At 39.8% G+C, this 13,874-nt stretch overlaps 1 protein-coding gene across 6 annotated transcripts in view; it reads right to left on the bottom strand.

Moving 5' to 3' along the window:
* LOC128697261 (serine-rich adhesin for platelets-like) overlaps nucleotides 1-13,874 on the bottom strand; it is a 594,180-nt gene that overhangs the window by 69,630 nt on the left and 510,676 nt on the right. For all 6 annotated transcript variants that reach the window (XM_070104131.1, XM_070104128.1, XM_070104127.1 and 3 more), the window contains exons 11-15: nucleotides 13,500-13,680; nucleotides 11,048-11,170; nucleotides 9,612-9,708; nucleotides 4,349-4,481; nucleotides 1,374-1,494 (exon numbers count right to left, since the gene is read on the bottom strand). In XM_070104131.1, the coding sequence (XP_069960232.1) occupies nucleotides 1,374-1,494; nucleotides 4,349-4,481; nucleotides 9,612-9,708; nucleotides 11,048-11,170; nucleotides 13,500-13,680 (655 nt within the window). The remainder of the gene's footprint in view (nucleotides 1-1,373; nucleotides 1,495-4,348; nucleotides 4,482-9,611; nucleotides 9,709-11,047; nucleotides 11,171-13,499; nucleotides 13,681-13,874) is intronic.

Raw genomic sequence — 13,874 nt, 5'->3', positions numbered from 1 at the left:
ACCTGACGATCTGTTGGAGTGTGAGCAGGGTAATATTTAGTGAAGGGATTCAGGGAAACCGGTTATTTTCATATAGTCGGACTTGAGTCCTGGAAATGGGAAGTACAATGCCTGCACTTTAAAGGAGGGGTTTGGGATATTGGCAGTTTGGAGGGATATGTTGTGTATCTTTATATGTGTATGCTTCTAGACTGTTGTATTCTGAGCACCTCTGCAAAAACAGTGATAATGTGCGAGTGTGGTGAAAGTGTTGAATGATGATGAAAGTATTTTCTTTTTGGGGATTTTCTTTCTTTTTTGGGTCACCCTGCCTCGGTGGGAGACGGCCGACTTGTTGAAAAAAAAAAAAAAAAAAAAAAAAATTCAGGAAAACTGGTGATTTTTATATAGACAGACTTGAGTGCTGGAAATGGGAAGTACAATGTTGCCTGCACTTTACAAGAGGGGTTTGGGATACTGGCAGTTTGGAGGGATATATTACATATCTTTATATATTCTTCTGAACTGTTGTATCTGCGTGCCTCAGCGAAGACAGTGATTATGTGTGAGTGAGGTAAAAGTACTGAATGATGAAAGTACGTATTTTCTTTTTGGGGATTTTCTTAGAAGAAGAAGAAGAAGAAAGAAGAAGAAGAAGAAAGAAGAAAGAAGAAGAAGAAGAAAGGGAGGAGGAGGGAGAAGGAGGGAGGAGGAGGGAGGAGGAGGAGGGAGGAGGAGGAGGGGGAGGGAGGAGGAGGAGGGAGGAGGAGGGAGGAGTCTCAGTAGTAGTAACCAGTTACCAGTAACCACTGTGCCAGTTGACACACGACCAACCGTCTCTGCCTGAGTCACTGTCTATTCATATTGAGCTGACCTGGCATTATTCAAAGACCCTCTCACATATGGGTACGGGCGGCCAGTCAGTCAGTGTTACGAGTGTGAGCAAGGAGATAGGTACGGCTGTAAGGGCGTTACACACATGGAGCAGGAGGAGGAGGAGGAGCAGGAGGAGCAGGAGGAGCAGGAGGAGCAGGAGGAGCAGGAGGAGGAGGAGGAGCAGGAGGAGCAGGAGGAGCAGGAGGAGCAGGAGGAGCAGGAGGAGCAGGAGGAGGAGCAGGAGGAGCAGGAGGAGCAGGAGGAGCAGCAGCAGCAGCAGCTGTTTCACTTTACAGCAGTAGCCTGGAACCTAACCTTTGCCGTATTTGACATTTAAATACTATAACAGTTTAATATATGAATTAAGATATTTTGAGATCTTGTGTAACTACTTGGTACAACATTTGTATCATGGAATACTGAGATAGAAGATATATTTGGTTAAAGATAAAGATAAGTGGGGGCCTCCTGTATCAGATACATCTACCGACTCAGTGTAAACAAATTAAAAAGCTCACTCTGATGACTGAGAGCCTCGTCGCGTCTCGTTAATAATTTCTTGTTCATTTATGAATGTTCTGTGACGTTCTGCACGTTCACGTCGTCTGCGAAGTGCAGGAGTCACACCAGCATCGGCATCTGTAAATACAAGTAATTACTGTGATGTTCAACAGATTTACAAATACGTACATAAATTCTAACTCGTGAAATTGCAACATGATTACAAAAAAAATCACAGAATGGCCTGCAAGTATTAGGTGTCACTCTTCATGGGTTTAAACCCCACCTGTTCTGTGATTTATATAAATTCTTAATAAACCGTGTAAACCTTGAAAAAATCAAAGTAATCTTGAAGCAGTGCCTTAATATTCCATATAATGAACCAGTTCCCTCTGCACTGTAGTTTCTGCCTCCTACACAATATTATTCAATATAAGTCAAAGCAAATACGAAATCAAGTATTTATTAATAAGAAAATTACAGACAAGTATGGGATAAAAAAAGAAAAAAAGACACAATGGCTCAAAAAACAAAACAAAAAAAGTTTTTAACTGTTTTAATTCAACGGCTATCTCCTGCCAAGGCAAGGTGATGCAAAGAAAACACATACGTTATCATTCACTCAGCTGCCACCTTTTCAGAAGCGTGCTATCACAATCAGATTACTCTCTGACTGTAACATCCCCGTCCCTTCCTCTTTGTTACTGTATACGGGCAGACCCCACTTTACAGCACTTTGCTTTATAGCATTTTACTACTGCAGCAATTTTCAATTATACATATTATTCATTAATTCAGACTTCCTACAATATATTCACCACTCACATTAAGCTAAGGGAAAATACTTAAAGGTAGATAATGTGTGTATTATATAAGCATTTTTTAGGTCAACCTCTATTGCTCACTTATTATATGATAGTGTAAACATGATATCAGGCTTTTACATGCATTTGAAAGTTTAAAAAAAAAAATAAAGGATATGTTTCACTTTACAGCAAATTTTAATTACAGAAGTAGCCCAGAACTTAACATATTGTATAAGTGGGGCCCTACAGTAGCCTGGAACCTAACCTGCTGTATAAGTGGGGCCCTACAGTAGCCTGGAACCTAACCTGCTGTATAAGTGGGGCCCTACAGTAGCCTGGAACCTAACCTGCTGTATAAGTGGGGCCCTACAGTAGCCTGGAACCTAACCTGCTGTATAAGTGGGGCCCTACAGTAGCCTGGAACCTAACCTGCTGTATAAGTGGGGCCCTACAGTAGCCTGGAACCTAACCTGCTGTATAAGTGGGGCCCTACAGTAGCCTGGTACAATGTAATATTTTTACAAAGTCCATATTACTCTCAGCATTTTCAGCAAAATGTCCTTATCTATCATTTCTATGATAAGATATACCTAGCTTCATCCTAATATATCACAACTCAATTTTTTTCAGCGAATTTCTAAACCTTCCTCTTTTTTAACAGACCGGTCGTATCTCACTGAGACGGGGCGAGCCAAAAGCAAAAACGAAAGTTTCTCCTTTTAACCCTTAAACGGTCCAAACGTATATATACGTTTTTTCAACATCTGAAAGTATGTAAAAAAATGTAGATCTTTTTTGTTTTACATTTGAAAACGTGTAAAAAAACTTTTATCTACATTTTTTTTTGTTTATTTGAAAATATGTTAAAAAAAGTAGATCTACTTTTGTAGCACTACGAATTTGAACGTCGATTTGTTTGGACCGTTTAAGGGTTAAATTTAATAATGCATACAGGAGAAGAGGTTAAGTAAGTTTATTCAGGTATACACAAATACAGTTACACAGATTATCATACATAGCAGCATATGTGTAGAGAACCTGGGATAACCCAAAAAAGTCAGACACAGTGACTTAATTCCATTGGGGTCCTTTTACCTTTTTTTTTTTTCAACAAACCGGCTGTACCCCACCTTATTATTATAATATAAAGGTTATAATATTTTATTATTATTCTACAATGAAGATAACATCTTATTATCATACTAAAACGACTCTCTACTACACCAAGGTCATTAAGACTATCTACAATACGAGGGTCATTAAGACTATCTACAATACGAGGGTCATTAAGACTATCTACAATACGAGGGTCATTACTAGGAATAAGGTAAAATTACACGTGTGTTAGCTAAAAAATAAAAAAAATCATTCCCCTCCCTTTTCTGTAGCTACATTCATCAGACACCTTTCGGCACTCTTCTTGAACTGGTTCATGCTATGACTGGCTTTGGTTACTAGACCCTTGCTTGGAATTTCTAAATACCTTCAATATTTTAAAAACAATGTATTCTTATTCTCATATCCTTGCAAAAAAATTCTCATATCCTTGTAAGAAAATAAGACACTGACTTAAAGAGCTCCACATATTAACTTAACTCACCTCACCTCAAGGAGCTCCACACTCACCTCACCTCAAGGAGCTCCATACTCACCTCACCTCAAGGAGCTCCACACTCACCTCACCTCAAGGAGCTCCATACTCACCTCACCTCAAGGAGCTCCACACTCACCTCACCTCAAGGAGCTCCATACTCACCTCACCTCAAGGAGCTCCACACTCACCTCACCTCAAGGAGCTCCACACTCACCTTACCTCAAGAAGCTCTGCACTCACCTCAAGGAGCTCCACACACATAATAACTTAACTCACTTCACTTCTACAAAACTCTCACCTGCTTCTATCTCACCTCCTGGTATATATTTGTATCTGTTTTCTAACTTCTCTATAATTCGATAAATCATCGTCTTTCAACAAACCGGCAGTATTCCACCGAGGCGGGATGGCCCAAAGGGAAAAACTAAAGCTTCTCTTTTCAAATTTAGTAATGTCTTATATGCAGGAAAATACAGTAATCCCAAAACTGAATGAAAATTCCATAAGTCTAGAAAATATAACTTGTGACTTTATTACAATAAAAGTTTATCCTAAAACATGTCTTTTCTTTAGAGAATAAAGCCTTACTTACGTTTGATGCCAGATAAATCATCCTGAGGAATACCAAATGAATCGCCATTAATGTTGATGACAGTCACATGGTCTTCATCACTGCTGGACTGTCTGCCACCACCAGACTCAAGATTAACTCCCAGATTTTTAACCTGTTGGGGTATAACTCAAGTATTAGTTTCCCAGAAATCTCAGATGCTCCTACAAAGAACACTGAGTACTCATGTTAATGGTTTCTTCCAAAATACTGTATTCCAAAGTACAGAAATGAATAACATTTTTTTTTTTTATAATTGTACCTTCAAATTTTGAAAAGCATTCATAAGTATTCCTAGGTAGTAGGTTGGTAGACAGCAACCACCCAGGGAGGTACTACCGTCCTGCCAAGTGAGTGTAAAACGAAAACCTGTAATTGTTTTACATGATGGTAGGATTGCTGGTGTCCATTTTTCTGTCTCATAAACATGCAAGGTTTCAGGTACGTCTTGCTACTTCTACTTACACTTAGGTCATACTACACATACATGTACAAGCATATATATACACACACCCCTCTGGGTTTTCTTCTATTTTCTTTCTAGTTCTTGTTCTTGTTTATTTCCTCTTATCTCCATGGGGAAGTGGAACAGAATTCTTCCTCCGTAAGCCATGCGTGTTGTAAGAGGCGACTAAAATGCCGGGAGCAAGGGGCTAGTAACCCCTTCTCCCGTATAAATTACTAAATTTAAAAAGAGAAACTTTCGTTTTTCTTTTTAGGCCACCCTGCCTCGGTGGGATACGGCCAATTTGTTGAAAAAAAAAAAATTCATAAGTATTGTAAGTGACACTGCAGTTTATTGTATTAACTTGTTATATTTCCTTATACAACCCATTAGAAATAGAGGACTCTAATTAATGTAAAATACAGTAGAGTACTGTACTCTAATTTTAAATACATTAACACACAGTGGACCCCTGACCAATGAAGGCATCGTCTAACGATAAAATCGCCTAACGAGGCATTTTAGCATCAAAATTTTGGCTCGACCAACCATGAAAAACTCAACTAACAACATTCGCCCCGAACACGTCCACGTGTCCGTCTGGCCTGAGCGCACCTTAGCTGCCCTGCCTTCAATTAGTGTGCCAGTGTTTACAAGCCAGTGCGGTTGCTTCCATGCATACATTCAGTACATTTTGTATTATTCCAGTGTTTTTGGTGCTTGTAACTGCTAAATAAGCCACCATGGGTCCAAAGAATGTTTCTAGTGCCAACCCTGTGGTAAAAAGGGTGAGAATTACAATCGAAATGAAGAAGGAGATAATCACAAGTATGAAAGTGGAGTGTGTGTGTGTCTGAGCTGGCCAGGTTGTATAACAAACCCCAATCAACCATTGCTACTATCTTGGCCAACAGAAAGGCAATCAAGGAAGTTGTTGTTGCGAAAGGTGCAAGTATGTTTTCAAAACAGAGATCGCAAGTACTCGAAGATGTTGAGAGACTGTTGTTGTTGTGGATAAACAAAAAACAGATATCAGGAGATAGTATCTCTCAATCAATCATATGTGAAAAGGCAAGGCAGTTGCATGACGATTTAATTAAAAAAATGCCTGCAAATAGTGATGTTATTGAATTTAAGGCCAGCAAAGGTTGGTTTGAGAGATTTAAGAATTGTAGTGGCATATACAGTGTGGTAAGGCATGGTGAGGCTGCTTAGCATACCTTTGGCTAATCTTTTTAACATATCACTACAAACTGGCATAGTGCCTGATAAATAGAAAATGGCAAATGTAATACCTATTTACAAGGCAGGTGACAGGTCCTTGGATTCGAACTATAGACCGATAAGCCTTGCCTCCATAGTGAGAAAATTTATGGAATCAATAATTGCCGAAGCAATTCGTAACCATCTTGATAGGCACAGATTGATTAATGAATCTCAACGCGGTTTTACAAAGGGGCGTTCCTGTCTTACGAATTTACTAACATTTTTCACTAAGGTGTTTGAGGAGGTAGATCATGGTAATGAATATGATATTATGTATATGGACTTCAGTAAGGCTTTCCATAGAGTTCCACATCAGAGGCTATTGAGGAAACTTAAGGCACACGGAATAGGAGGAGAAATTTTTTCCTGGGTAGAGGCATGGTTGACAAATAGGCAGCAGAGAGTTTGCATAAATGAGGAGAAATCAGAATGGGGGCACGTCGCAAGCGGTGTTCCTCAGAGGTCAGTGCTGGGTCCGTTGTTGTTCATAATTTACATAAACGACATAGATGAGGGAATAAATAGCGACATAAACAAATTTGCTGATGACACCAAAATAGGCCGACCAATTCATTCTAATGAGGACACTAGAGCGCTCCAGGATGATTTTAATAGACTGATGCAATGGTCGGAGAAGTGGCAGATGTAGTTTAATACAGACAAATGCAAAGTTCTAAATGTTGGACAGGAAAATAACCATGCCACATATAAACTAAATAATGTAGATCTTAATACTACTGATTGCAAAAAGGATTTAGGAGTTCTGGTCATAAGTAATCTAAAACCAAGACAACAGTGCATTAGTGTTCGCAATAAAGCTAACAGAATTCTTGGCTTCATATCTAGAAGTATAAATAATAGAAGTCCTCAGGTTGTTCTTCAACTCTATATATCCTTGGTTAGGCCTCATTTAGACTATGCTGCTCAGTTCTGGTCACAGTATTACAAAATGGATATAAATGCTCTGGAAAACATACAGAGGAGGATGACAAAGATGATCCCATGTATCAGAAATCTTCCCTATGAGGATAGGCTGAGGGCCCTGAATCTGCACTCTCTCGAAAGGCGTAGAATTAGGGGGGATATAATCGAGGTGTATAAATGGAAAACAGGAATAAATAAAGGGGATGTAAATAGCGTGCTGAAAATTTCCAACCAAGACAGGACTCACAGCAATGGTTTCAAACTGGAAAAATTCAGATTCAGGAAGGATATAGGAAAGCACTGGTTTGGTAATAGAGTTGTGGATAAGTGCAACAAACTCCCGAGTACAGTTATTGAGGCTAAAACATTGTGTAGTTTTAAAAATAGGCTAGATAAATACATGAGTGGGTGTTGGTGGGTGTGAGTTGGACCTGACTAGCTTGTGCTGCTGGGTCTGGTACCGTGCTCCTTCCGTGAGTGGAGGTGACCAGACTGGATGGGTCACTGCACTAATCCGGTGGGGGGAGGGACATGGACCTGCTCCGCATGGGTCAGTAGGCCTGTTGCAGTGTTCCTTCTTTCTTATGTTCTTATGTTCTTAGGTGTTTAATTGTGACAAAACAGGCCTGTTTGCCAAACAGGACCTACATTACACAGGAGGAAAAAGCACAGCCAAGACACAAGCCAATGAAAGACAGGCTAACTCTCATGTTGTGTAGGAATGCTAGTTGGGATTGCAAAGTGAAGCCTCTACTCATGTATCACTCTGAAACTCCCTGTGTGTTCAAGAAAAACAATGTCGTCAAGGCTAATTTATGTGTGATGTGGAGGGCAAACAGTAAGGCATGGGTCACTAGGGACATTTTCTATGATTGGTTTTATCATGTGTTTGGCCCCACTGTGAAAAATTACCTCCTGGAAAATAAATTGGACCTTAAGTGTCTCCTGGTATTAGACAATGCTCCTACTCATCCTTCAGACTTTTTTTTTTTTTTTTTTTTTTAAGTCGGCCGTCTCCCACCGAGGCAGGGTGACCCAAAAAAGAAAGAAAATCCCCAAAAAGAAAATACTTTCATCATCATTCAACACTTTCACCACACTCACACATTATCACTGTTTTTGCAGAGGTGCTCAGAATACAACAGTTTAGAAGCATATACATATAAAGATACACAACATATCCCTCCAAACTTGCCAGAGCGAATTTCAGGGGATTTGAGTTTTATCAAAGTTAAGTTCTTGCCTCCTAATACCACTCCTCTCCTCCAGCCCAAAGCAATGTTTAAAAAGTGCTTTGAAGTGACCTCAGACACTCAACTGACTGTAAGAGACTTTTGGAAAGTTCACTTTAGTATCCTCAATTGCATAAACTGGACCTTGACCTCTGCTTGGAGGAAATTGTGGCCAGAATGTGTACAAGAGAGGGATTTTGAAGGGTCTGGGGCTAACCCTGAGGAGCTATGCCAGGTGTGGAATCTATTGTGGCACTGGGGAAGTCCATGGGATTGGGGGTTAGTGGGGAGGATGTGGAAGAGTTGGTGAGGACGACGATGAAGAACTAACCACTGATAAGCTGCAAGAGCATCTGCAACAGCAAGAGACCACAACTGAGGAAATTGCTTCTGAGGAGGGGAGAGAGAAATTGAGGAAATTGCCTTCTTCAACGATTAAGGAAATGTGTACAATGTGGACAAAGGTGCAAACCTTTATGGATGAAAATCCCCGACACAGCTATTGCAAGCCGTGCTGGTGACTTTTACAATGACAATGTTGTGGCCCATTTTAGAAAAATCAGAGGAATGTGAGGTACAGAGCTCTATGGACAGATTTTTGGTGCAACAGAGGTCCAGTGACTCAAGTTGTTCCCAGTGGCATTAAAAAAGCAGGGAAGTAACCCCAGAAAAGGACTTGGTACCTAAAGTCCCATCTCATCACTACATCTTCAATAAAGGTAAGTGTCATTTATTCTTCATTTAGTACAGTATTTATTGTGCATGTATCCTTGTTTTTCTGTGTGAGAAAATGTATATTTCATGTGAAAAAAAAAAAATTCATACTTTTGGGTGCCTGGAACGGATTAATTGGATTTCCATTATTTCTTATGGGGAAAATTAATTTGACTAACGATAAATTCGCCTAAAGACAAGCTCTCTGGAACGGATTAATGTCCACTGTGTACTGTAATACTAAATGCAGTAGAGTACTCTAATTTTTTTTTAACGCATTGGTCGTCTCCCACCGAGGCAAGGTGACCCAAAAAGAAAGAAAATCCCTAAAACGAAAAATACTTTCATTATCATTCAACACTTTCACCTCACTCATACATAATCACTGTCTTTGCAGAGGCGCTCAGATACGACAATTTAGAAGTCCCTCCAAATTACCAATATCTCAAACCCCTCCTTTAAAGTGCAGGCATTGTACTTCCGATTTCCTGGGCTCAAATCCGGCTAACCAGAGTACTCTAATATTAAATATATTAACGTATTTTAATATTAAATAGAGTACTCTTCTAATATTAAAAACAGTGAAGTACTCTAATATTATATACAGCAGAGTACTTATATACTAAAATGTAATACAGTAAAATGCTATAAAAAATATACCTACCTTTTTTATCTTAGAAGGAGATGGAGAGTCCTGGTGACGGCGTGACTTGCGGCGATTAATGGAATCTCGGTCAGCAGAGCATATTCGAGGTGCTTGTCTGTCAAGATTAACATAATTGGGTTAAAAGTACTTTCAGAACAATGAGAAACACAAATAGAGTAATATACCAAGGTATATACTAAGGTGTCCTGTACCTCGATTGGTAGCACACTCAGCTCACACACTGAGGTCTGGGGGACACTCCCAGGTACGGGTGGAAACATTAAGATGTGTTTCCTTAAGGCACCTGCTGTCCATGTTCACCCATCAGTAAAATAGGTACGTGTTTGAAAATACACGATAAATTTAGGCTCGCCTAAAAAGCTGTGCGTTTGTTGCTTTACTACCAATATCATATATAACGTATGCATTTCTCCCTCTTAAACTTTATTGTACAACCAGTGTATTATTTTTGACCACACCTATTTTGTAGAATCATTTCCTTTAGGTCAGTATTGCTGAGCACAAGACAGTAATACTGAACCAAATGTAATGATTCTATATCATAAGCTTACCTGGAGTATACCTGTATGGGGGTGGGGGGGTCAACGTCCCCAAGGCCCAGTCCATGACCAGGCCTCATGGTGGATCAGGGCCTGATCAACCAGGCTGTTACTGCTGGCAGAACTTTAACCAACGAACGAGCCACAGCCTGGCTGGTTAGGTACTGACTTTAGATGCCTGTCCAGCTCCTACTTGAAGACAGCCAGGGGTCTATTGCTGATCCCCCTTGGTCAAAATAATACACTACGTTTACAGTGTATCATTTTGAGCAAGTGTAATGGGACTTTTCCTAAAATAATGTACAGTGATATGCCCTTGTAGTCTTCAGATAGGGTTAAGCTTGCACAAAATGCTCTGCATAACTATGGGCTATCAACATCAAAAATCATGCACTCAACTGTCACCCATTTTTGTATAAACACTGTACCATGTCGACATAAACTTGTATTGTATTTACTCTATATATAGTATATTATGCAATATGATCACAATAAACAGGTGATATCACAATATGCAGAATGACCACTGTGAAAAAATAGTGAAATTCCAAGCGATTTTGTGACTTCTCACATTATCAAGGAACTGTAGTTCCTTCATAATGACTTCTCACATTATCAAGGAACTACAGTTCCTTCATAATGACTTCTCACATTATCAAGGAAGTATAGTTCCTTCATAATGACTTCTCACATTATCAAGGAACTATAGTTCCTACATAATGTGAGAAGTCACAAAAGCGCTTGGAATTTCACTATTTTTTCACAGTGGTTGTTCTGCATAGTACATTATGCCTATAGTGTCTAATACCTCTTGTCATATTTTTTGGAAAAACAAATATCAGGTATGATTTGTTTTCCAAATTTCTAGTAATAAGTAAGACAACATAACTGTACCTGATGGTTGGATCAATAGTGCATGTGCGACAGATGTCATCGCCGTCCTCGTATGCAAGAACTGCCTCATAGATCGTAAACTGTTGCAGCAGATCTAAGTCACTATCTGGTCGGTGCATGTACCTGTAAGGTCAACACAGTTTACGTATAATTATCAACCAATGTTCTAAAAAATTCTGGTTTTTATTTCTAAAATACACCTACCATCCGACTTACGACCGAGTTCGGTTCCGAGAAACCGGTCATAAGTCGAACTTTACTAATGAATATCAACATCACATTTTTGTAATGACTTTATTTTATTGTTTTATTTTGGTATTTCATGTTTTACTTTACTTTTTATGCTGTTAGCACTGTATTTTATACTGTAAGGTTTAGGACAAACACTGTGTACAACACAAATAGTTGTTTATTTCCCAGAAATTTGGCATAAAAAACACGGTCATAAGTCGAGTGGTCGTAAGTCGAGCAGGTCGTAAGTCGGATGGTAGGTGTACAAAGTTTCACAAAAATGTAATAACACAACTGTATACAAATCACAAAATGGGGTCACTTGAACCCATGGCAAGTGAGACTCATTTGCTATGGGGTCGAGCCCCCAGCTGTATACCTGGAGGGAGTTCTGGAGATCAATGCCCCCGAGACCTGGTCCATGACCTGGCCTCGTGGTGATTCAAAGCAGTCAATTAGTTACTGCCTTATTAGTCTTAAGATAGGTTGAAGTTCGGCCAAAATGCTGGTTATTTATGTGTTGTTCCAGTCACAGTATTGTGCCCTTTTACTCTTTCTGTATTAATATCAATAAATACTTGGTATAAATAGTAATAATAATATTATGTCCTAGGTAGTAGGTTGGTAGACAGCAACCGCCCAGGGAGGTACTACCGTCCTGCCAAGTGAGTGTAAAACGAAAACCTGTAATTGTTTTACATGATGGTAGGATTGCTGGTGTCCACTTTTCTGTCTCATAAACATGCAAGATTTCAGGTACATCCTGCTACTTCTACTTACCTTTATGTCACACTACACATACATGTACAAGCATATATATACACACCCCTCTGGGTTTTCTTCTATTTTCTTACTAGTTCTTGTTCTTGTTTATTTCCTCTTACCTCCATGGGGAAGTGGAACAGAATTCTTCCTCCGTAAGCCATGCGTGTTGTAAGAGGCGACTAAAATGCCGGGAGCAAGGGGCTAGTAACCCCTTCTCCTGTATAAATTACTAAATTTAAAAAGAGAAACTTTCTTTTTTCTTTTTGGGCCACCCTGCCTCGATGGGATATGGCCGGTTTGTTGAAAGAAGAAGAAGAAGAAAGAATGATATTATGTATACACTATATTTTTTTCCATCAAACTGGTCATATCCCACCAAGGCAGGGTGACCTAAAAAGAAAAATGAAAGTTTCTCATTTTAAATTCAGTAATGTACACAGGAGAAGGAGTTAATACACTATATTAATATCAGTACGTACATCCTTGTTATAAATAGTAATAATATTAACTTCCCTAGAAGGCTGTTACACCAATGACATTTACAGTAAGGGATTTACATGACAAAACCCAGTTATACAAAACATTCTAGAGAGACTAAGGCTACAGGTAATTCTAATAATAAAAATTAAAAAATATATTATGTGTATAGAGAGTATAATACCTAAGTATAATATAAAAAGAGATACAGAAGAGCCATGCCTATACAGCAACTTCTTTTCGGTGTTCTCACATTTCTACTGGCTTCAAATTGAGCCATTGTTCATTGTGTTCATTGTTCCACCAGCAGAAGACACAATGAATATAATGAACAATGATTCAATGACAGGTGGAACAATGACCCAATTGAAAGTCAACAAAAACATGGCACACAGAAACAGGTGTTGCATTTGCAGGGCCCTCCTGTGAAAACATGTGCTGTATATGTAGGGTCCTCCTGTGAAAACATGTGCTGTATATGCAGGGGCCCTCCTGCAAAAACAGGTGTTGAATATGTAGGGCCTTCCTGTGAAAACAGGTGCTGTCTATGCAGGGCCCTCCTGTGAAAACAGGTGCTGTCTATGCAGGGCCCTCCTGTGAAAACAGGTGCTGTCTATGCAGGGCCCTCCTGTGAAAACAGGTGCTGTCTATGCAGGGCCCTCCTATGAAAACAGGTGCTGTCTATGCAGGGCCCTCCTGTGAAAACAGGTGCTGTCTATGCAGGGCCCTCCTGTGAAAACAGGTGCTGTCTATGCAGGGCCCTCCTGTAAAAACAGGTGCTGTCTATGCAGGGCCCTCCTGTGAAAACAGGTGCTGTCTATGCAGGGCCCTCCTGTGAAAACAGGTGCTGTATATGCAGGGCCCTCCTGTGAAAACAGGTGCTGTATATGCAGGGACCTAATGTGAAAACAAGTGCTGAATATGTAGGGCTATCCTGTAATCACTACAGAACTGAAGTGACAAATGATAATCAACTTACTTTGCGATCAACGTTTCAATGCCTTGCTCCTCGAGATAGTCTGTTTGGTCGTAATAGGTATCTTGGTCTGGGATTCCATTTAGTGTCTTGTTGACTAGTGTCATGGCAAACGTGAGCAACTCCATATCTAAACTATCTCGACCTTCTAAAAGTCGCACAATCGTGGTCCACGGCAGGTCACCTGGTTTGGTAAAAAGAGTTATGGATGAACGAAACAAACTCCCATGGAGTATCACTGATGCTAAAACCTTGTGTAGCTTTAAAAATAGGTTAGACAAGTACATAAGTGGCTGTGGTAGAACCTGCCTAGCATGGACCAGTAGGTCCACTACAGTGCCCCTTCTTTCTTATGGTCTTAAATGCTTGATACAATCA

This window comes from Cherax quadricarinatus, chromosome 89, assembly GCF_038502225.1.
Source record: "Cherax quadricarinatus isolate ZL_2023a chromosome 89, ASM3850222v1, whole genome shotgun sequence".
In the NCBI taxonomy this organism is placed as follows: Eukaryota; Metazoa; Arthropoda; class Malacostraca; order Decapoda; family Parastacidae; genus Cherax; species Cherax quadricarinatus.
The sequence above is the reverse complement of the archived record's forward strand: the minus strand, read 5'-3'. Positions and strand labels throughout refer to the sequence as shown.